Source organism: Engystomops pustulosus, chromosome 10 (genome assembly GCF_040894005.1).
Source record: "Engystomops pustulosus chromosome 10, aEngPut4.maternal, whole genome shotgun sequence".
NCBI classification, from domain to species: Eukaryota; Metazoa; Chordata; class Amphibia; order Anura; family Leptodactylidae; genus Engystomops; species Engystomops pustulosus.
Window position 1 is genome coordinate 30573816 of NC_092420.1, and position 21754 is coordinate 30595569.

Genomic DNA, 21754 nt, shown 5'->3' on the forward strand with positions numbered 1-21754 from the left:
ACGGATCTCCGGCATGGCATATGGGCATGTGACAACATACAGACCTTTTGGGAGACAGTCAGAGATCACATAAGCACCCACTGGACAGTTACTTTGACCATAGACCCCCTTGGGCTGATTTTCCATGATGCTGGAAACGAGGAAATCCAGGGAGTCCTGAGATTAGACATACACGCCCTTCTTTTGGTGGCCAAGCATAGTATAATGGAACAATGGATAAATCCCTCCACCCCTAACATATCAGAGGTGACTACATAGATGAGATACTTAATAAGGCAAGAGAGGTTAGAGATGTTAAGGCATAAAGAAAAACAAACAAAAGGCTTTTTCAAAAAGTGGAGGAAATTTATTTTGACACACATGTCTAGAACAGAAATTGTTGAACTGGTGACCCTCTTCCGCTTTACTCAGTGGTAAACCAGGAAGAACTCAAAGGGACATGGGGAAATCTCAGGATACGTGTCACCACCTCCACCCCAACTCAGGGTCTTGTCTGAGGGAGATATATATATAGCAAAACTTAGATCAATCTCAATGTGTATTATCAATGTTCTGTGGAATGTTCAAGTAATGCACCATGTAGGAAGTAATAATGATACCTGTAACATGTTAATGTTATCTATTTTAAATTTTCTGTTGGAAAAATCAAATAAAATGTTGTTTGAGAAAGCATTGCCTCTATCCGGTCATTGTCCCTCTACATGCCTGTAAACCTAAGCAATGAGGTCCTAAAGCTGTATGCAAATGACCTGTGAGATGTCCAATGATCCATTAGCATATTCAAGCTGTCCAGCTTATTCATGAGTGGGAGGCACAGCCACACCCCCAGTGCTTGACTGACAGCCTGTATAATGATGTGAGGTATAATGGTGTAATGGCTCCTCCATGTGCTTCCTGGTGCTGGCGCCAGAGGGAGTACACGTCCTTTTTAACCACAATTTATTATATGCATTCGAAATGTGTGGGTATGGCTTAAAAAGCACCCAAATTGCACCAAAATGTTGTTATTGACAATACCAAACAAGAGATGGCAAATCTTCAAATGGGTAGACGTCTCCCATTGGGCGACCAAAAGTAAACAACTACTTTAATACTTTTACAAGTTACCTGGATTGAACCTAGTAGGGCCCTCACCACATACACATTTAGACTTTAGAAAGGTGTCAAAAGTGGCTTCTTCATGAAACATGAAAAATTATGATGGGTCAAAATATGACAATTGTTGGATCCTTCAAAAAACAACGTGAAATTCCGTACATAACATGAAATACTAATATTATTGATTAAAAAAAAATACATAATTCTCAAACTGTCAGACAGTCACAAGTACTAAAATAACTGCTACTTACAATAAAAATCAGTAATACCCAATGTTGATTGTTCCACCACAAGTAAGCAAGTACCCATTACCAAGCGTCTCTGTGTGCACTCACTCTGAAAGCCATCGAAACAAACTCACATACAACACGGTACCCTGGTAGGACTGTAGATAGAGGACATTATCAGGTAAAACATTCATGGTAGGTTCGGATAGATCACATCTTGGCTTATTGGAGAAGTCAATTGCTTCTGCAGTCTTCAGTCTTTGGACGGTTATATAGATAAGTGTCCCCCATCACCGTAAGAAGTCACAAGTCTTGTGTAGGCGGCCACTGCAGGACGTTAACCACTATGTCTGGACATGGACACCTCTACAAGAATTAAGGCACTGAAATTTATACAATATGATATGGAAGGTCCAAGATATGGAAGGTCCACGTCTTCACATTCACTTATAAGGTCTTTCCTCTTCCCTCGGAAACCACATCTTCTGGCTTTGCTCTCATGTACCACTCCACCCAGGATCCGTCGTATATGGCGGTATCTTCTTTACCACAAAGGAAAGCGGCTAGGGCGATGTGGCAGGCTGTGACTCCAGAACCACACGTGGCTATCAGGGGGCGAGACAGATCAATGCCCTTTTCCTGGAACAGCTTTCGGAGTTCTTCAGGAGATTTCTCATAGCCATCTTGTGTGAGGAGGCTCGGGAAAGGGAGATTTAACGACCCAGGAATATGTCCGGGCTCAATTCCTAACAACAGACACACAAAAAGACAAATCTATAAATTATTTATTCAAATGCATAACAGTTGACATAAAAACCTTCTACTTTTCTGAATATTTTTTTGTGTATACAATGTAAGTACCTGACTTGCATGTTGACCCATTAGCTCTGCACGGGTTTTTATGTTATTGTTCAAGCCATTTTCAGGGGTTCCCCCCCCCCCCCATAAATTTCCTTCTACAGCTATAACTTAGATTTTTCTGTCACTATAGCTATATCGGGGTATTTTATTTGGGCCGGGGGGGGGGGGGGGGGCAAAATGTAGTTTTTAATAGAATATATGAAACCCAAAATTGTGCTAATGGTTAACTTTTATTAACCCTTTCTGTGCAGTATATTTTAAAAAAGGACGCAAATCTCAAATTTTTATTAGAGGGAGAAAAAAAAAAAAAAAAAACACACATGGTCTATATAATTACCTTTTTCTCTTGGTCAATACATAAACAGCAATACCTGATGTATAGGTTTTTTAATGACCTTCCTTTGCATGATGAAATACAATGTAGCCCCCCCTACATTGTGATTGTGTGGTTTTACAGTGTCAGAAGTCCCCTTAATGGCCGTTGTAAGAAGCAGATATGGCAGTCATTAAAGGATTAAACATGTCCATAGGACACCATTTTGAAATCAGTCTGCAGGGAACAGTAGTAAAAAGAGTGTGTTTTAAAGGGAGTCTATCAAAAGGTTTGACAATAAAAGCTGAAGGCTTGGAAAGCTGTGTAATCATATCTTTGTATGTTGATAGCAGCAGAAACTGAAAAAGCATTTCTATTACATGATTTTATCTGGACTTATCTGGACTTGGTGCACTGCTGCGTGAACTGTGCAGATTCTACCCAGAGTAAAAGCAGTGGAAGGCTTCTGGTTTGAGATTACAGCAGAGGGGAGGGGCTGGGGAGAGGTTTAAATTCAGATTCAAATTCAAACAGCACATAGTATAATGTTTGTGGGGGAGGGGAGTTGTACAATCTAAGTGATGAAATGCTGTAGTAATACACAATGTGGGAATACTTCATTAGATGCTCAGGAGAGAACCAAACTTTCTGCCAAAAGCCAAAAACCTACTTGGACAATCAAAATATAAAGGAGGTTTCCGTATAAGAAAAAAAAATGCTAAGAGGTCTTGACTTTCAAGTTTACCCCCTTTTAATAAAAATCAAGGAGAGTGTGGATTTGTTTTTTTTTCTAATATCTCCAGCATAGAGGGTGGGAGGGGTTGGGGTGTTGTTATGCTGTCCTATTGCACTAGAATCCTTCAAGTGTATTGTGTTTAAATAGGATGTCATACTGTTGGGCGTTTGCAGCTCTCCTTTTAAAAAAAAAATGGCTGAGAATCACAGTTCTATTATATCTATCATGAATCAGAAGACACATATAGTATATTAGGCTGATGTAAAAATTTTATGAATAAGGAAGTGATAAACAAAAGCCCAATCTCACCTTCTCTGGGTTCAGGTTCGAGTCCTCGGAACCTTCCCTCCACTCTGGCATCTACCATCTGGAATTTCCTTTTCTCCACATTCTCTTCCATTTCCTCATGTCCCACCACTTGGGTTGTGTCGAGCTTTGCCTGGAATTCTGTTGGCAGTGGACGGGGCTCCTTCCCAGAGTTTACTGGATGCCCTTCTCTAAGCCAGGCTTTAAGGCCACCGTCTAACACGGAGACTCGGGGATGCCCAAACACTCTAAACATCCACCACAGCCGAGGAGCACTAAAAGAGCCAAAATCACTGGCATCATACACAACTACATGGCTGCTGTTGGATACCCCAAGCCTCCCTGTATATTCAGCAAACTGGTCAGCGGTGGGAAGCATATGGTCATAAGGAGAGGTCCGATCACTGCAAGCATCAATGTCAAAGAAGTAAGCTCCGGGGATGTGGCGTTCCTTGTACTCACGCCATGGGTCACGTCCAGTTTTGGGGAGATGCCATGAGGCATCAAGAATACGGAGGCTTCCATTTACAGATGCGCCAGGTCTTATGGCTTCCCATAGCCAACGAGGCGAGACCAAGGCGCGGGGCAGTAGTTGGTGGGTCATGATGAGTAAACTAGGACAAGAAACAGATACACAAGAGGTAAGAGAGCTGATCATACCTTTATTGAAAAATCGCTGTTAGTAATTTACCCAACGCTAATAAACGATGAGGAAGATCCTGCAATTTGCTTCACAGGAGGAATCAATATTAGTTGACAAATAATAATCTTTATTCATATAGCGCCACCATATTCTGTAGCACTTTACAAAATTAAGGTTTTATAAGTGGTTTTCCAGGAAGCTTGGAAACCAATTATTTTAAAATTATGCTAATAAGCCAGAGGTGCTGTTGAGGTCAAGGGGTTGTTACCTTAGTGCTTGGGTGCTCTGGCTTCACAGGCTGTTACACTGCGAAGGAGCACCTCTCCTTCTACTGTCTGGGCTCTTGCACAACAGTCACGCCAGAACTGTATTAATCATTACAATTTCGGCGTGGCTGTTCAGGCGACAGAACATCCTTGCATATTTCCCTATAATGCAGGGACTCCCATCCACTGCACTGTGTGCTGCCTGTGGGATCTGGGCACCATATGGCAGGTTTGCACAGGCTGCACGCTTTTGTGAGATTACTGTAGGCGGGGAGAAGGAGGGGGTGGGGTGTTGCTGCTCAGTGCTCTGATAACGCCCCCTTTAGCACTTAAGGCTCATTACTAGAATTTTAATAAGTGAAGCATATAAATCAGGGGCCTCTTTAGACAGCAAGTGTCCATGTCTGAAGAAAACAGTAGTTACTTACCGGTAATGATGTTTCCTCGAACCACGACGGCACCAACCAGAGAGAGAGGGATCCGCCCCCAGGGACAGGAAACCTGAGCATAAAAAACATGCTCCTCCTATTCTGCCTCAGTGTTTACAGAGACTTGGAAGAGCCATATCATTAGTACATCAGAAACATATAATCTATATATCGTTTTCCATGTATGCGTAATTTATATATATATATAATATATATATGTGTTTTTTTTTTTTTTTTTTTTTGTATGCAACACCCGTGAATTATCCTATAGAAACATAGATTTTAGGAAAGAACACCCTGGGTGGGAATATACCAGGTGCCGTCGTGGTTTGAGGAAACATCATTACCGGTAAGTAACTACTGTTTTCCCCTTCACCACGACGGCACCAACCAGAGAGATTTTCAGAGAAAAAGTATTAGGGAGGGATAACAGAGGAGAGAACCTTCCTCCCAAAAGAAAGTTCAGATGACCCCGCCACATTCACCCGATAATGTTTGAAGAAGGTGTGGGGGGTAGTCCAACATGCAGCCTGACAAATTTGGTCCAAGGAGGCATGTCTGAATTCTGCCCAAGAGGTGGCTAGTGCCCGGACAGAATGGGCGTGAATATGCTCTGGGGCAGATTTCTCAGCCAGTTCGTAAGCCAATTGTATAGTGACTCTAATCCATCTGGCGATGGTTGCAGATGAAGCCTTGGAGCCTTTGTTTCTTCCTGAAAAGAGAACAAATAAACTATCTGATTTTCTCCAGGATTTTGAAACCTCTAAGTATTGGAGAATACTGCGTCTAACATCAAGGTTATGAAAAGATTTTTCACCTTCTGACCTAGGATTTGTGCAAAATGATGGAAGTATTACCTCTTGGGACCTATGAAAATTAGAGACCACTTTTGGAAGAAACTCAGGGTCGGGTCTTAGAATAATCCTATCATGTAGGACAGAAAAGTAGGGGGGTCTACATGACAATGCTGCTACTTCACCTACCCTCTTTGCCGAGGTGATGGCTGTTAAAAATACTGATTTTAATGTAAGAAGCTTAATTGGGATACTTTCTAAAGGCTCAAATGGGGGACCAGATAATGATTTCAGGACCAAAGACAGGTCCCAAGGGGGGAGTCTAGATCTAATAGAAGGACGAAGTTTCACTGAGGCCTTAATAAATCTAGATATCCAGGGATGACTAGCTATATCCTGGTCATAAAGAGCTGCTAGGGCTGACACCTGAACCTTCAAAGTTGCTGGTTTTAACCCTTTTTCAAGCCCCAACTGTAAGAAGCCTAGAATAAGCTTAAAGTCTGGGTGATCTATGTGTATGTCATGATTTCCTACAAATGAAAAGAAAGCCTTCCATGTTCTAAAATAAATTTTGTAGGTGATAGGCTTCCTGCTATTCTGCAGAGTGGATATTACCCGAGAAGAAAGTCCCCTCTTTTGTAAGATTAACCTTTCAAGAGCCATGCCGTTAAATGAAGCCCTTTCACTTGAGGATGATAGATAGGACCCTGGAATAACAAGTCTTTCCTGTCGGGCAGTATCCACGGGTCTGCGATTGACATATCCCTGAGACTTGAAAACCAAGCACGGCGTGGCCAAAACGGGGCAATGAGTATCACTCTTGCTTTGTCCCGTCTTATCTTCCCCACCGTTCTTGGTATTAACACCATGGGAGGGAAGGCATAGAGTAGATGGTAGTGTCCCCAATTTTGGGAGAATGCATCTATGGCCAGGGGATGGTCTCTGCGATTCAGGGAAAAGAAGTTTTTTACTTTTCGATTCCCTTTGTTGGCGAAGAGGTCCACTTCTGGATACCCCCACAATTTTGTTATCATGTGGAAAATTTTTTCGTTCAGAGCCCAATCTCCCTGGGAGATGAAATTTCGGCTCAGAAAGTCTGCCTGGACATTTTCTGTACCCCTTATATGTACTGCACTTAGGGATTTGAAGTGAACTTCTGCCAACTGAAAGATCTGGGAAGTAATTTGCATTAGGTGTAACCCTCTTGTGCCTCCCTGTTTGTTTATGTAGGCCACAGTAGTGGTGTTGTCTGACCTTACTAACACCCTCTGTTCCCGTAAGAGTGGAAGTGCTGCTTTTAGCCCTTTTAGTACTGCCAATAACTCTTTTGCATTGGAAGATAGGCCGTCTTCTTGTGGTTCCCAGTTGCCTTGAAAAGACTGATCTACTACTTGAGCCCCCCATCCCCAGGGGCTGGCATCTGTAGTAATCATTCCTTCCCAGTCTAACACCCATGGGAGACCTTGTGTTAAGTTTTGGGGAACTAACCACCAGTCTAGAGATTTTAGTACTATGTCGGGAATTCTTATTTTCTTGTCTAGGGATGTTGGACGCTTGTCCCATGTGATGAGGAGAAAATTTTGGAGTTCCCTTGTATGATACTGAGCCCAGGGGACCGCCTGAATGCTTGCCACTAAACAACCCAGAAGAGACATGGCCCCTCTGATGGAGATTTCGGGAGTGGAGATTAGGTCGGTTACTCCTTTTGTAATTTTCTCTTGCTTTTCTAGAGGAAGGAAAGTTTTTTGACACTGGGAATCCAGCAGCACCCCCAGGAAACTTTTTTGTGTTGACGGGGTTGTACAAGACTTTTCTAGGTTTCTGACCCAACCCAAGAAATCTAGGATTTTGCATACCCTGTCTACCTGGTTCCTTACTGCATGTTCTGAGGCGCCAACTAGTAGGAAATCGTCTAAGTACGGGATGAACAGACCTGGCTCTTTTCTTATAAAGGTTGCCATTTCTGAAATAACCTTTGTAAAAACCCTTGGTGCGATGGCTATGCCAAAGGGAAGTGCTCTGAATTGGAAATGCAAGATCCTTTGACCTACTTGAACCGCAAGTCTTAGGTACTTCTGGTATTCCGGATGAATTGGAATATGGTAATAAGCGTCTGCCAGGTCTATTGACGCCATGAAACATCCTGGGAATAGCAGATTTACCGCAGACTTTAAAGTTTCCATTTTGAAACTTGGGATCTGAAGATGTGAATTTAAACCTTTTAAGTTTATTATAGCTCTTAATGACCCGTTGGGTTTTTTCACCCAGAAAAAAGTTGAATAAAAACCTTGACCCTTTTCCCCCGATGGTACCTGACACAGTACCTTTTTGGAAAGAAGAGTAGCAATTTCTGACATCATTGCTAGTCCACCTTTTCCGGACGGGACTTTTGTAATTCTGAATCTCTGAGGAGGGAGCGTTGTAAAGTCCCAGGTTATGCCTTGTGAGATGGTACTTAGGATCCAGTTGCTGTCTGATATTGTTTTCCAGGCCGGGAGGAAAAAGGAAAGTCTTCCTCCTACCTGGGGCCTTATGTCATTGTGGATGGGAACGGGCCGGTTTGGACTGATTCCTAGACTGGTTAAATAAGAACCCTCTATTCCTCTGTGGTCTGGAGGAATTTGGTCTGGAGTCTTTCTCTCTCCTTTCAAACCTTGCCCTACGAAAGGACCGAAAGGATCTTGATTTATAAGGAACATAAGGGGAAGGGAATCCTTTCCTCTTATCCCCCGCTTTTTCTAGCAAATCATCCAGGACGGGACCGAATAAAAAAATCTCCATTACAGGGTATATTACACAGTCTGCTCCTAGAGGCCAAATCACCCGACCAGTCTTTTAGCCAGAGGGCTCTTCTTGCAGAGTTTGATAGTGCCGCAGATCTTGCTGATAGTCTCAGACTATCAATCGAGGCGTCTGCTAAAAGAGCCGCTCCTTTCTGTATATTTGCAATAGAGGACTGCAGACTTTCTCTAGGGACTTTATTTTGTATATCATTCCCCAATTGGCCTAACCACATCAATACTGCTCGGGCCGTGCAAGCGGCTGCCACAGCTGGTTTGAACGCATTTGTCGAAGATTCCCAAGTTTTTTTAAGGTATCCATCCGCTTTCCTATCTAAAGGATCCTTTAGGGAACTAATATCTTCAAAGGGTAGGAAAGCCCCACGGCCCATTTTTATGATCGAAGCATCCACTTTAGGTGGAGGGCCCCAGGATGAAGTATTATCCAAATCAAAAGGGTATTTCCTTTTAATTGCTCTGGAAATAAAGGATTTCTTGTCAGGGTTTTCCCACTCCTTTGAAATTAATGTGGAAATAGTGTTATGAATGGGAAAAGTGCGTTTTTTCTTTTCCGCTAAACTTTCAAACATAATGTCCTGGACTGACTTTGGCTCTCTCTTTTCCTCAATGTCCATAGTGGCTCTAATCATTTTTAACAATTGATCAGTGTCCTCCGTTAGGAATAAAGGACGCCCCGTCAATTCCTCCTCAGAGAGCGAAGAGGTTGTTTCATCCTGAATAATACCCTCTTCTTCAGAGTTTGAAGGGTCTTCCGGGGCTGTTACAGTGGAAGGACCCGGAAAATTTTTATCCGGTAATATAGGTGCCGGATTAATCGTTTCTTTTACTGTCAATTGGACCTCTTCTCTAATTACCGAACGAAGGGTCTCCAGCCATGAGGAGGATTCCTCTGAGATAATCTTTCCAATACAGGAAGCACACGTATTTTTTTCATAACCAGACGGCAACTTCCTACCGCACATCCTACATTCCCTGTGGTGTGTTTTCCTAGTGGCTTTCTTGGGAGTTTCTTCTCCCTAAAACCATTAAGAATCAGAACATTAGTGTGTGTAAGTAAAAATGCCCCATCGGGTAACTCACCACACCTTCATTACCGGAGTTGGGTTCTTCAGGGGTTCAGGGAGCTCACGCTTATCCGCCATTCTCCTGGCCTGAGCTGCAAAGCACCAAATGCTTACTCCTGCATGGCGCTTAAATGTGAAGAGAATCCAGCCAGGCCACGCCCCCTTCCGGTTCCAGCTTTGCCGGCTCGTTCTTCTATTGCATATACACATATGCACAGAACGAGCCCAGCCAGCTCCACAAATACCCCGGTGGATATCTCACCGGTGGGTTTTCTCTTCTTTTCCTCCTGTCTTCACGCTGCCCACTCCGTTCCAGGCAGCGCCGATGCGACCCGGAAGTGAAGAGCAAGCGCTTCCGGTCGCGCGCATCAGCCACCACAGCGAGGCGCAACACAGGAGGAGAAGGACCACGTGGAGCCAGCCTTCTCCAGAGAGACGCGACGCGCCCCCCCGGTAAGTCAGAACTGCGGGCACCCGACGGAACCAACCAGAGGTTCCCTCAGCCCACGCTCAGGTCCCTTCCAGGGACAGGAAACCACTGAGGCAGAATAGGAGGAGCATGTTTTTTATGCTCAGGTTTCCTGTCCCTGGGGGCGGATCCCTCTCTCTCTGGTTGGTGCCGTCGTGGTGAAGGGGAAATAGGGGATGTCTAAAATTCTCCACACCTTAGAATAGGTCCTCCACTCCTCCAGAAGTTTTATCCTCAAATTTGTTCCCTTTAATTGTAAATCTGTGAGAACCCCTTTAAACAGAGCTCAAGATCTGAGGCGCGGCTATGCGTATCAAACTAAATACAGGGAGTCCCCGGGTTACATACAAGATAGGGTCTGTAGGTTTGTTCTTAAGTTGAGTTTGTATGTAAGTCGGAACTGTATATTTTATCATTGTTATCCCAGACAGAACTTTTTTGGTCCCTGTGACAATTGGATTTTAAAAATGTTGGGTTGTCATAAGAATCAATATTAACACAAAAGCTTCATTACAGACACATGTGATAACTGTTACAGCTGATCATTGTAGCCTAGGACTAAAGTACAATAAATTACCAATATCCAGAGGTCCGTTTGTAACTAGGGGTCGTATGTAAGTCGAGTGTTCTTAAGTAGGGGACCGCCTGTATCCATAAAAGCCATTTCTTTATAGATGATACACAACAGTGGAGCTACACTCCGGAGCCTTAGTCAGGTTTATGTTGGAGTTTACAGAGATCTAATAAATCCACCTTGTCAGCATTTCCACTTCATCAACTTTTGTGTCCTTGAATATGTCCAGGTGGTTATACAGAGTCATGGTTTACGCCAGTTATATCTATATTAGGTCTAGTTTCAGGAGACAAGATTTGCACAGTAAAGATGATGTGCGCAGCACAGGGAATCTGTCACCATATTTTACCAATACAGCTAGTGACTAACTGACAGCCTTCTTTTAGCTAAAAATTGCTTCCCTTACATCCCTAAATAAACTTTTCCCTTTCAATTATATTCCCTGGCATCAGAGAAGGCTTGTCCAGCTTGGTCGGCCCCTTATGAACTGCTGAACGGCTGTGATTTCATGTGATCAGATACATAAATGGGGCACATTTTGCAAGTGTGAAGGGTATAGGACCTTAGAGGACATCACCCTGGTCACATGACATGAAAGTAACAAGGCATTGCGTTAAAAAAAAATTTGAAAAACAATCCACAAGTACAAGGGGCGGTGCAGTGATTTGAAAAGACGCAGCTGTCAAAGTAAGGGGGCGTGACTCCCTGGCAGCCTGGGAGAAAAGTCAATTTGCATATCAGAAAAATGGCTGTAATTAAGGTACAGAGCCTCACTGAAAGCTAAATTACCGTATATACTCGAGTATATGCCGACCCAAGTATAAGCCGAGCCCCCTAATTTTACCACAAAAACCTGGGAAAACCTATTGACTCGAGTATAAGCCGAGGGTGGGAAATGCATTGGTCACAGCCTTCCCATTATATAGCCTGCCGGAAGCTGCCCCATAGTATATAGCCAGCACCTGCCCCCCAGGATATAGCCTGCCCCAGTATATAGCCAGCAACGGGGGAAGCCGGAAAGGTGAGTTTTGATATTTTTTTTTTACTGAAGTATATATGGTAATTGGTTTGGGAGGTAAAATTCTAGTGACAGGTCTTCTTTAAGGGAATGTTAACCCAATAAACATATAGCTATTGGGGGATATCAAACACCCCTGTGTATTTCAATGGGCTCATATGCTAGTCCCTGTGTATGAGCGGACTACCAGGGGCAGCAAATAATAGAGCAGGTCTTATTGCAGTTTGTATTTGCTGCAGGATTTTGTGTCATCACACACACGTCCATGACATATGTACCACAAACAATTGACCACGGATTCGATATTTTCAGCCCAATACTGAACTTGTTAGAAGTCTCAGGACTAGGATCTGAGATCTGGGACGTCTGAAAAAACTGGACCTGCTCAACCAGGGTTAAAAAAAAAACAAAACAATTTGCATACAAGTGGAAAAAAAAAAAATCTGGAAAAGACAAGTTTTGGATTAATTATGAACAGTGTTGTAAAACTGCTTTCTAGTGGTGAATAAAAACAGAATTGTAACTTTCTCCCAAATTCTCAGCATACATATCCAGTGCTGGGGTTGTAATATACTTTACTACAAAGTCTGGATTTGTATTTTTATCCAGTGTACGGATATTAACCCTAATATAGCACACGTGTGGGCACCGAGGGGCAATGTCCGTGCCATAAAACACTGCAGACAACAAGTAAACACTGTGTTTATCAGAGACTGTGTACAAAGTGCAGCGGACATCATACACAGCGCTCAGACACATTAGTCGCCGATTCGTGTCAAGTAGTGAGAACAATTCTGTGCAGGCCGATAACAAATCCAGATAACACATGCAGGTCATATGCAGGGGCACAACCTATATACTATCTGGTCTCACCCCCCCCCCCCCCACAGGGCACCACTGAAGATAATGTGTTAGGAGTGACCTAAAGGTCGTACACAAAACAATAAACTCACCTTGGGCTGCAGCCCCTAAAGCTCTGGCTGTAGTACAGAGGTCAGTGATTATCTGCCTATAGCAGCGTGTAAAGTGGTAGAACAGGAGGACTGGGCCTCCAGCACTGGAGCAGAGGGGGTAGGAAAGTTTACATTATTAGGAAGCTGAAGGGGTGTCACGACAGGACAGGAGATAGACGTACACGTGCAGCACAGCACATGAGCAGCCAACAGGCAAAGTGCTGCGCCTGCAATCACATGGTGCATACTGTAGAGAGGCCTCGTCATAGTGGGGGTCCAGCACCCGGGACCCCCACTGATCTGCTTCCCAAGTCTCCGATGTCCAATCCATTGGTCTCATAAACCACATTGTTCGGGTGTGTACTAAACATTGCAGGTTCTGCTCTCCCAAGCTCCAGTCAGAAGAAGTTCTGGTTCAGTTCAACCCCACCCCTGATAACACCCATGATTGGTGCTGGTCCCAATCCTGCATGTTAACTCTTTAACTGCAGCTGGCAATGTAGGCAGCATGGATGCTTATATTTTCCTGAGGTTCTTCGCTCACGGATGACGTCTCAGGAAGTACGATCCTCAGTTACCGGTGGGGGTTCGGTACCTGGACCTAACTGTGTACTTCAGCAGGTCCACTCAACTCATGATCTGTTTGCAGCTCCAGTGAATGAGGCTGAACTGCAATAACACACACGGCCACTATACAATGGACGGTGCTGTGCTTTGTATACTAAAGAAACCACATCACTACAATCCCAGAAGATCTATGGGTGAACACTCAGTAATCTTACATTAATGCTGAAATACTCTGTGCCACTTGTGTGCTGCTGTGCCTTACCCTGGTGGCTACAGTGACCACAGCTCCTGTACCACGGCACATGGGGCACAGTATACTCATAACATATAACTTGGTGCACTCTATGTCTGCATGTACCTACCTTACGTAGTGCAGGTCGCTACCTACTGCAAACTCTGCAATTCAGATGCCCCCAATGCGTACGACCAACTGCGCCCCCTAGATATAAAAGTACGGTGGTGCACTTACATAATAATGGACTGGTGTCCTGACCCAAACTCCCCCCATGTGTCCTATGAAGGGGCCACCCCCAAAACTAAAACTTTAGCAAACTCTTGCAAAAAAAGTTTGGTGCCAGGTATAATACGCCTGACCACCCCTGGAGAACTACAAGTCCCAGGCAGCAGCAGCTGCTGTATAGTTCAGAACTGATGCAGTGCACGTGCATAGCCGGAGCCCCGGAACTCACCGGAGCCTCCCCGCCGCTGCGTCCCCTTCCTCGGCTGCAGCTCTCACCTCTGGCCGGTGCCGTCCTGCCAGCCACACCCCCGGGCCCCGCCCCTCAGCCTCCGGCCTGTGCTGTCCACTTACCTCCTGCAGCACAGCACGTCCGCAGCTGTCACTTCTCAGGACGCAACCATTTGCTAGAGAAGGGGGGATGCAGACAAACAGCCGGGTATTATAGGACGAGCTCACTGACAGAGAGGGGGAGTTTACAATAGAGGATAAATTAACAAGTGAATGTTTAGAGTATAAACAATGAGACCCCCCTCTGTCACGTTACCATGGAATAATCCAGAGAAAGGAGTTGGGACAATCCAGGAAAAACTTGGGAAGGAGACGGCGTCACGTGACGCTGACGCTGTGTGACTGCTGGGAGCAGTGGGGTGTGTGGTGGTCCATGGACTGTCCTCCACCACATTGTGTCATGTGGGATTATTGTGCAGTGTAGACAAAGTTATGAGTTTAATTAACCCTTTAAAGACCAGGTTTTTTTGCCTATTTTTTTTGCAATTACTCTGCTCTTTCCTCCGTATCTTTTTGATTTTCCTGTTTTTAAAGCTTTATGAGGGCTTGTTGTCTACGAGGCAAATTGTACTTTCTAGTTGTGGCATTTAATATATGAACCAAGAGGCGTAACTACAACGCTAGCAGCCATAGCGACTGCTGTGGGGCCCGGAGTGTAAGGGGGCCCAGACCTCCGACCTGACACACTACAAAATGGTGAATGTACATCATAACATGTGTATAACAGAGACATTTTGTACAGTACACCTCTGAGCTGAGGAACTCTGATAACAAATGCTGGGTAGTAGACAGGGGAGTAACTTGAGGGGGTGCAGAGATTGGGATTGCACCAGGGCCCAAGAGGTTTAGTGGGCACTTATGGTGTCACTTTCCCATATGTGTGTTTGCGTGGGTTTCCTCTGGGTCCTCCGGTTTCCTCCCACACTCCAAAACATACTGTTAGGTTGTTTAGATTGTGAGCCCCATGGGGACAGGGACCAATTTGTCAAGCTTTGTGCAGCGCTGCGTAATCTGTGTACGCTATATAAATAAAGAATTATTATATGAAAAGACAAGTACTATAAACCATACATTGTAGTCTGAGCCTGGCACAAACTTTGCACTGGGGCCCATCAGCTTCTAGTTACGCCAATGGTAGTGGACAACAGGACTATGGATCTCTCATCTATAGCTTCCTGCCATCTACTCCTGCATGTTACTGGGGCAGATATTATGCCTTCATTCCACCAAGCATAAGAAAACTGCCTGGAGAAGGGGGGCCCCATTCAGATGTTTGCTATGGGGCCCTGCCTCTCCTAGTTACGCCCCTGATATGTACTGGGAAGCTAGAAAAAAAAATTCCAAATGTGGTAAAATTAGCAAAAAACCCAACAATGTCCCTTTATTTTTTGGTTCAGTAAGATTGTGGCGATACCATATTTATATATTTATACCTTAATATGTCTTAATTATGTCCTAAAAAATAAAACGCCTTGCATGGCCGTATTCTGATACCCGAAACTCTTTTATACTTGTGTACGGAGCTGTGTAAGGTGTCATTGTTTATGGGATGGGAAGACATTTTCATTAATATCATTTTAACTACTGTACCAGCATTTGTTCCCTTTTTATTAGAGGCAAAAAAAAGTAGCGGTTCAGACATTTAGGGACTATTTGATGGGGTTCATCAGCGGGAAAAATAGAATTTATATTCCGATTGTATATTTTGGGACATGGCGATACCTTATATGTTTATGATTTTACTTGTTTATTTAGTATTATATGTGTTCTAGGTAAAGGGGGTTATATATATTTTTTTAAACTTAAAAAAAAATGTTTTTGCTATTATTTCAGGCCTAGGGTACTTAAACCCAAGGGGGTCTGATCACTTATAAAATATACTGCAACACTATTCTTTTGCAGTACAGGCAGTCCCCGGGTTACGTACAAGATAGGGTCTGGAGGTTTGTTCTTAAGTTGAATTTGTATGTAAGTCGAAACTGTATATTTTATAATTGTAGTTCCAGACAAATTTTTTCTTTTGTCCCAGTGACAATTGGAGTTTCAAAATTTTTTGCTGTAATTGGACCAAGGATTATCAATAAAGCTTCATTACAGACACCTTACAGCTGATTATTGCAGTCTGGGACTATAATAAAGCATCCAGAGAGCTTCACCAGAGGTCACAGTGGGCAGAGGGGTCCGCCTGTAACTATGGGTCGTCTGTAAGTCGGGTGTCCTTAAGTAGGGGACCGCCTGTATATTGTGAATATACTGCTCCTGTATTTCAGTCTTTCTCCAACAGACTGTAATACAGGATGCCGAATGACAGCTATGGGAACTTTTAAAAGGCTCCAAGCTGTGATGGCAACTGATCAGTGCCCTCTAATGATGTCATGGCTGGCACCAATCGGTCATCCGAGATGGCAGAGCTCATTTTGCAGCCCCTAATATTAAACCTGATGATGTTGCCAGCTGCATTTTAAAAAAAGCCGGTGGCGCGCGGATGCTGCCATCTTTGTTCCGATAATCGTTCCTCCTGATGTTATTGGAGGGCGGCGATCGGTTGCCATGTCTGGTTTCTGCAATTTCTTTACAATGAGACAATGGGTCATTGTAATGAATACTGTGTAAAAGTGCCATATACTGCACTGCAATATAGTAGTATGAGTTATACTAGTAGTAGAAGGAATGATCAGACCATCTAAGGTTAAAGTAGGGTTAAAAAAAAGTAAAAAAATTGTTTAAAAAATAAAAATTCAAATCACATCCCCCCCTTTCACTAGAACTGATATAAAATGTAATAAACAGTAAAAATCAAACACATTGTGGCACATTTACTAAGGGTCCGAACGCTGCATTTTTGTCGGGTTTCGCAAATTTTTTTCCGTTTTGCCCTGAATTGCCGGGTTTTTGGCAAACTTGATCGGATTGTGTCGCATCGGTGCGTGGATGTCGGACAACCCGACTGATTTGGACAAACCATGAAATTTAAAAAGCAAATTGTGTCGCAAGATCAGCACTTACATGCACCGGGAAGAAGAAGGTGAACTCCGGCAGACCTCAGCGGGGGAAGCAACACATGCAGGAAATTGGACGCACGATCTTAGTGAATCGCGCAGACCCGAATCCTCGTCGGACAACGCACAGCGGGGATCGCGACAGGACGGGTAAGTAAATGTGCCCCATTGAGCATTTTGAGATGCAGCAATACCCAATCAAAAAATGAAAACGGTTCTTGCCGGCGGTGATCCCCATAATGGAAAATAGCCCCCAAATGTCCGAAACGCAACTTTTAAACCATTTTGCATCACATTAAAGATTTAATAAAAAGTGATCAAAATATTGCACAGTCCTCAAAATGATCAATGAAAATGTCGACACCTCACAAAGCTCTGTACACCGAAGTATGAGAAAGTTATTAGCGTCAAGATAATGTATTATTTTTTTCGTACACATTGTTTCTTTTTTGAAAATGTATTAACACACAATAAAACCTGTATAAATTAGGTATCACCGTGATCGTACCGAACCAAAGAATAAAGTAGAGGTATCATTTAGAGCACACAGCAAAAGTCGTAAAAACTGATCCCACAAGAAAGTGACACAAATGGGTTTTTTGCCAATTTCAACACATTTGGAATTTTGTTCCAGCTTCCCTGTACACAGCCTGGAATAATAAATAGCGTCACTGAGAAGTAAAATTTGTTATGCAGGAAATAAGCTCTCACACAGCTCTGTACACAGAAAAATGAAAAAAGTTATAGATTTTTGAAGGTGGAGAGCGAGAAGTGAGAAAAAGAAAAACCCTGCGTCCTTAAGGGGTTAATAATGTTAACGCTTTGCATTAACATTTGTATTTACAAAATGTAATGTTAACAACAATGTAATTAAGCAATTTGCATTTTGAAATACAATGTAAATGCAGCCTGCAGTGATGGGTAATGATTTAAGCACATGTTTAGGGCACCTATAGGAGCTTTTATGACAGTGATGGCGAACCTTTTAGAGACCGAGTGCCCAAAATGCAAACTGTGCCGTCTTATTTATTGCAAAGTGCCAACTCGGCAATTCTAGCATTAAATTATTAAAATCTTTTTGCTCCGCGCTATACCACAGCTTTCAAGGGTCCTGAGGACACCAATATCGTTGACAGAAGGTGGGAAAATTCAGATTGCCATTGGAGCTTCCCTGAACATGAAAAATTGTGGGGCCAAGAGCAGGAGCTTCAATGGCTCCAATGATAATCTGACCCTGTCCTCACCTTCTCTTCCTGCAGTCTCAGGTAGACCAAGATGCTTCACGTTTTGGGCTACCTGGGCCTGCAGGAGGATCCCTCAAGTCCTGTCTGGTGAATTCTGTGCTGGGGCAACAACCTAAGTGCCCACTGAGAGGGCTCAGAGTTCCACCTCTGGCACCCGTGCCATAGGTTCGCCACCACTGTTTTATGACATCCCATTCTATATCTATAGACGGTATTATACAGTTGGTTCCCTTGGTGCAGCTAATGCCACTTATTTTGTCTGGGAAGGATTTTGGATTGTGCATGAGGAAATGTTAGGTAACCCAGAAGACAGGGGATAGTGTGCCCTGAGCTTGCCTCAACCTCTGTCCCTTCCTATAGCCCCCGCCCGCTAAACCGTGGGGCGACTACTTGAAGACTCGGAATACACTAGATAAGTGTGGGAAGGGAAACACAAACAGACTGACAAACATAAAACACAAAAGAATGGTAAACTAGCCGGAGTCACAACGAGAGGGCATGTCAAGAGCAATATCAGTAAGCAAGAGGGTCAACATCCAAAACTAGCCGAGGTCAAAACAATACAGACACAGAGCAAGTCAGACCTAATGCAGAGAGCGAGTGATGAAAGGGACTAGTGAAGCTGCAATTTATACAGCCAGAACCCCACCTCCAGAACCTGATTGGAGCTGGACAACTTCTGGGAATTAACCCCTCATGGTGCAGAACAACAAAGCATGATCGCAGACACCATGCAGAGGTACTACAACTCCCAGCAGCCTAGAAGACATCCCCTAAACAGCGCAAGATCTTAGCAGCCGCTCCCTGGAACGCGAACCAGAGATCGCTGGTAGCATAAGAGAAGTGGAGTCTGTGCGGAGACGCCAGGAGGTCGGAGAACGGTGCTAGCACCACCAGAAGCATCGGAGGAAGGACAGAAGTCCGAGCTTTCCCCCCTGCCAACTTGACAGGAAATTTGTGAGGTCAGACACTGATGTTGGCTGAAAAGGCCTGGGTTAGGCCGGTGCCACACACACCACTTTGTCTGCGTTTGAAAACGCAAACAAAGCTGCACCTACCGGGGCGGGCCGTGGCCCAATCGCAGGCGTTTCTGTGGAAACGTCTGCGATCGGGAACAGGCCGCTGATGTTTTGCATTAAATTAACGCAAAACACCGGCGACTCGTTCCCGATCGCAGGCGTTTCCATAGAAACGCCCATGCGATCGGGCCGCGGCCCGCCCCGGTAGGCGCGGCTTTGTCTGCGTTTTCAAACGCAGACAAAGCGCTATGTGTGTCATCACCCTTACAGTCTTCATTGTAGCTAATTCCAATGGTGTAGGATAGGGTTAAGGCTGCGTTAACACGTGGTGTTTTGGTTGCGTCAGAACACATGCGTTTGGCTACTTTGAGGGTGCGGTCACACGTGGCGTTTTGGCCTGCGTTTTCATTGCATTTCAAACACATTACAACAACTGAGGAGAGGTGATTTGCCTAATTACATTACTGTTGACATTTCTGTTCACAAAACGCATAGTAAACGCGATGTTAACGCATGCGTTAACAACGCGTTAATGGGTGTGTTTTATAAACGCATGTGTTAACACTGTGTTAACAAATGTAAACAGTAATATAATTAGGCAAATCACCTCTCCTCAGCTATTGTAATGCGTTTCAAACGCAATAAAAACGCAACCGAAAAGCAACGTGTGAACGCGCCCTCAGGGTGCAGTCACACAAGGCGTTTTTTAGATGTAGTTTTTGATGCCAAGACCTGGAATGGAGTAAAAGGAGGAGGAGTAGCAGCACTTTTCAATTATTTTTCTCAACCCATTATCATCCACACCTGATTTTGACTTTAAAAAACGGCATCTGAAAGGCTGAACGTGTGACCACAACCTGAAAGCATTTTTCTTCATTTCTGGAAGTGTAAGCAGATGTGTAAGCAATTTAAGAAGCTGCTTACATATCCAGCAATGAAGAAAAACGCTTTCAAAGTAGCCAAATGCATGGTAACATTTGAAATGCATACCTCCTGAGGCCAGCAGTTTGGCGTAAAAACCTGTAAACAAACGTTCACAGGATTTTATAAAGTGGAAGGAACACTAAATTAAAAATTTGGAAAATCCTTATGTATTGCCAACACTGATAGATCTCCTGACCTGGTTCTCCTGTTTTACAGATGCATTCAATCTGCTTTTGGACAATACTTCAATAAATAATAATTCCTTTATTTATATAGTGCACACAGATTACACAGCGCTGCACAGAGCTTTCCAAATCAGTCCCTGTCCTCATGGGGCCCACAATCTAATCAACCTACCAGTATGTTTTGGAGTGTGGGAGGAAACCGGAGGACCCGGACCAAACCCACGCAAACAGAGAGAGAACATACAAACTCTTTGCAGATGTTAACATGGGACTTAAACCCAGGTCCCCAGCGCTGCAAGGCTGTCTTTCTAACCACTGAGCCACCTTGCTGCAAGGCTGTAAATGCTAACCACTGAGCCACCTTGCTGCCCATCAATTTCCCCATCATCTACCTACTATTAAATTCTCTCATATTACAGATTGTTTTACCATACTAAAGAAGCCTCTTACTTACTGACTGGTCATAAAATAGTTTTATTTTGGGGCCCCACTTTTAGTTTTGCCCAGGGCCCCACTTTGTCTAAAACCGGCCCTGATTGTCATGTACAACGTGATTTTCTGTGTTTATATATACACACAATAAATACATCTGGGACATTTTCTTCATTAGAAGGGGTCTCCCTGTGATGTGGAGGCAGCTTGGACTCAACTACTAGTAGGACTAGAGGGATGGACATTTCCCTGAGCCTAGACCCAGAGTGAACTCTGTGTATTAGCACCACATGGGTGAACTGTATTTATAACAAGGGGTTGACATTTGGCGTCCTGACAGTAACTATGAGGTGGGATAGTTATATATAGTGATACAAAATGACAATGTACTTGTCACGGGTGTTCCTGCGATCCATGTCGCAGATCGCAGGTACACCTGTGCTCCACTGGCTGCCTGTCCCAGTTCTCCTGCCTGCACTTACCTCTCCTGGCTGTGCTCCGGGTCCCGGCATGCAGGCCGCACGCCTCCTGCCTCCAGGCTGCGTGCTCCCGCTGCTAGTGCGCGCGCACGCTCAATTCTCTGAATTTAAAGGGCCAGCGTCCTTCCCATTCACTTCCGGGTTTCCTATATAACCAGGCGGCTTCCTTCTCTCCCCGCCGGATCTTCAAGTCTTCCCACTGAAGTGAAAGCCTCCTGTGTGTATTCCCGAGGTCCCGTTCCTTTGTGTTTCCCGAGATCCCGTTTCCTGTGCGTTCCCAGACGCCTCCGTGTTCCTGTGCGTTTCCAGACCCATCCTGTGGCATGTCCTTTGGTCCGTGTCCTGTGGTCCGTGTCCTGTGGTCCGTGTCCTGTGGTCCGTTCCCGTATGACTGTGCTCCTGCTGTGCTGTCCAGGGTTCCAGCCTAGTGGTGACCTTCTGCCTTGCTGTGCTTCTGCCTCCCAGGGTTCCAGCCCAGCGGTGTCTTCACTCCGTTCCAGTGTTACCAATGCTCCTCCGCGTTCCTGCTGTCATCTCAGGTTGTGACTGTTTCCTGCATTTGTTGCCTTGGCTGCCACCGCGGGTCTCATACCATCCCCCGCGGTG

General features: G+C 44.4%; 1 protein-coding gene across 6 annotated transcripts; it reads right to left on the reverse strand.

Moving 5' to 3' along the window:
- Window positions 1-324: 324 nt before the first annotated feature.
- On the reverse strand, window positions 325-21176 carry MPST (mercaptopyruvate sulfurtransferase). Of its 6 annotated transcripts, none has more exons than XM_072127342.1 (3): window positions 21152-21176; window positions 3545-4155; window positions 325-2071 (listed from the first exon to the last, which is right to left on the reverse strand). In XM_072127342.1, the coding sequence occupies exons 2-3, from the start codon at window positions 4143-4145 to the stop codon at window positions 1773-1775; spliced, it is 900 nt and encodes a 299-aa protein (XP_071983443.1). In that variant the 5' UTR covers window positions 4146-4155; window positions 21152-21176; the 3' UTR covers window positions 325-1772. The 6 variants fall into 6 exon arrangements, with proteins under 6 accessions (XP_071983443.1, XP_071983444.1, XP_071983440.1 ...); XM_072127343.1 differs by lacking the exon at window positions 21152-21176 and adding an exon at window positions 14123-14146; XM_072127339.1 differs by lacking the exon at window positions 21152-21176 and adding an exon at window positions 13930-14056.
- Between the last annotated feature and the right edge of the window lie 578 nt (window positions 21177-21754).

Coding starts and splice junctions, on each gene's coding strand:
- MPST (XM_072127342.1), bottom strand. CDS start 4,145: ATGACCCACCAACTACTGCCCCGCGCCTTGGTCTCGCCTCGTTGGCTA. Junction 2,072..3,544: donor CGAACCTGAACCCAGAGAAG/GTGAGATTGGGC, acceptor GTCTGTTGTTAG/GAATTGAGCCCGGACATATT.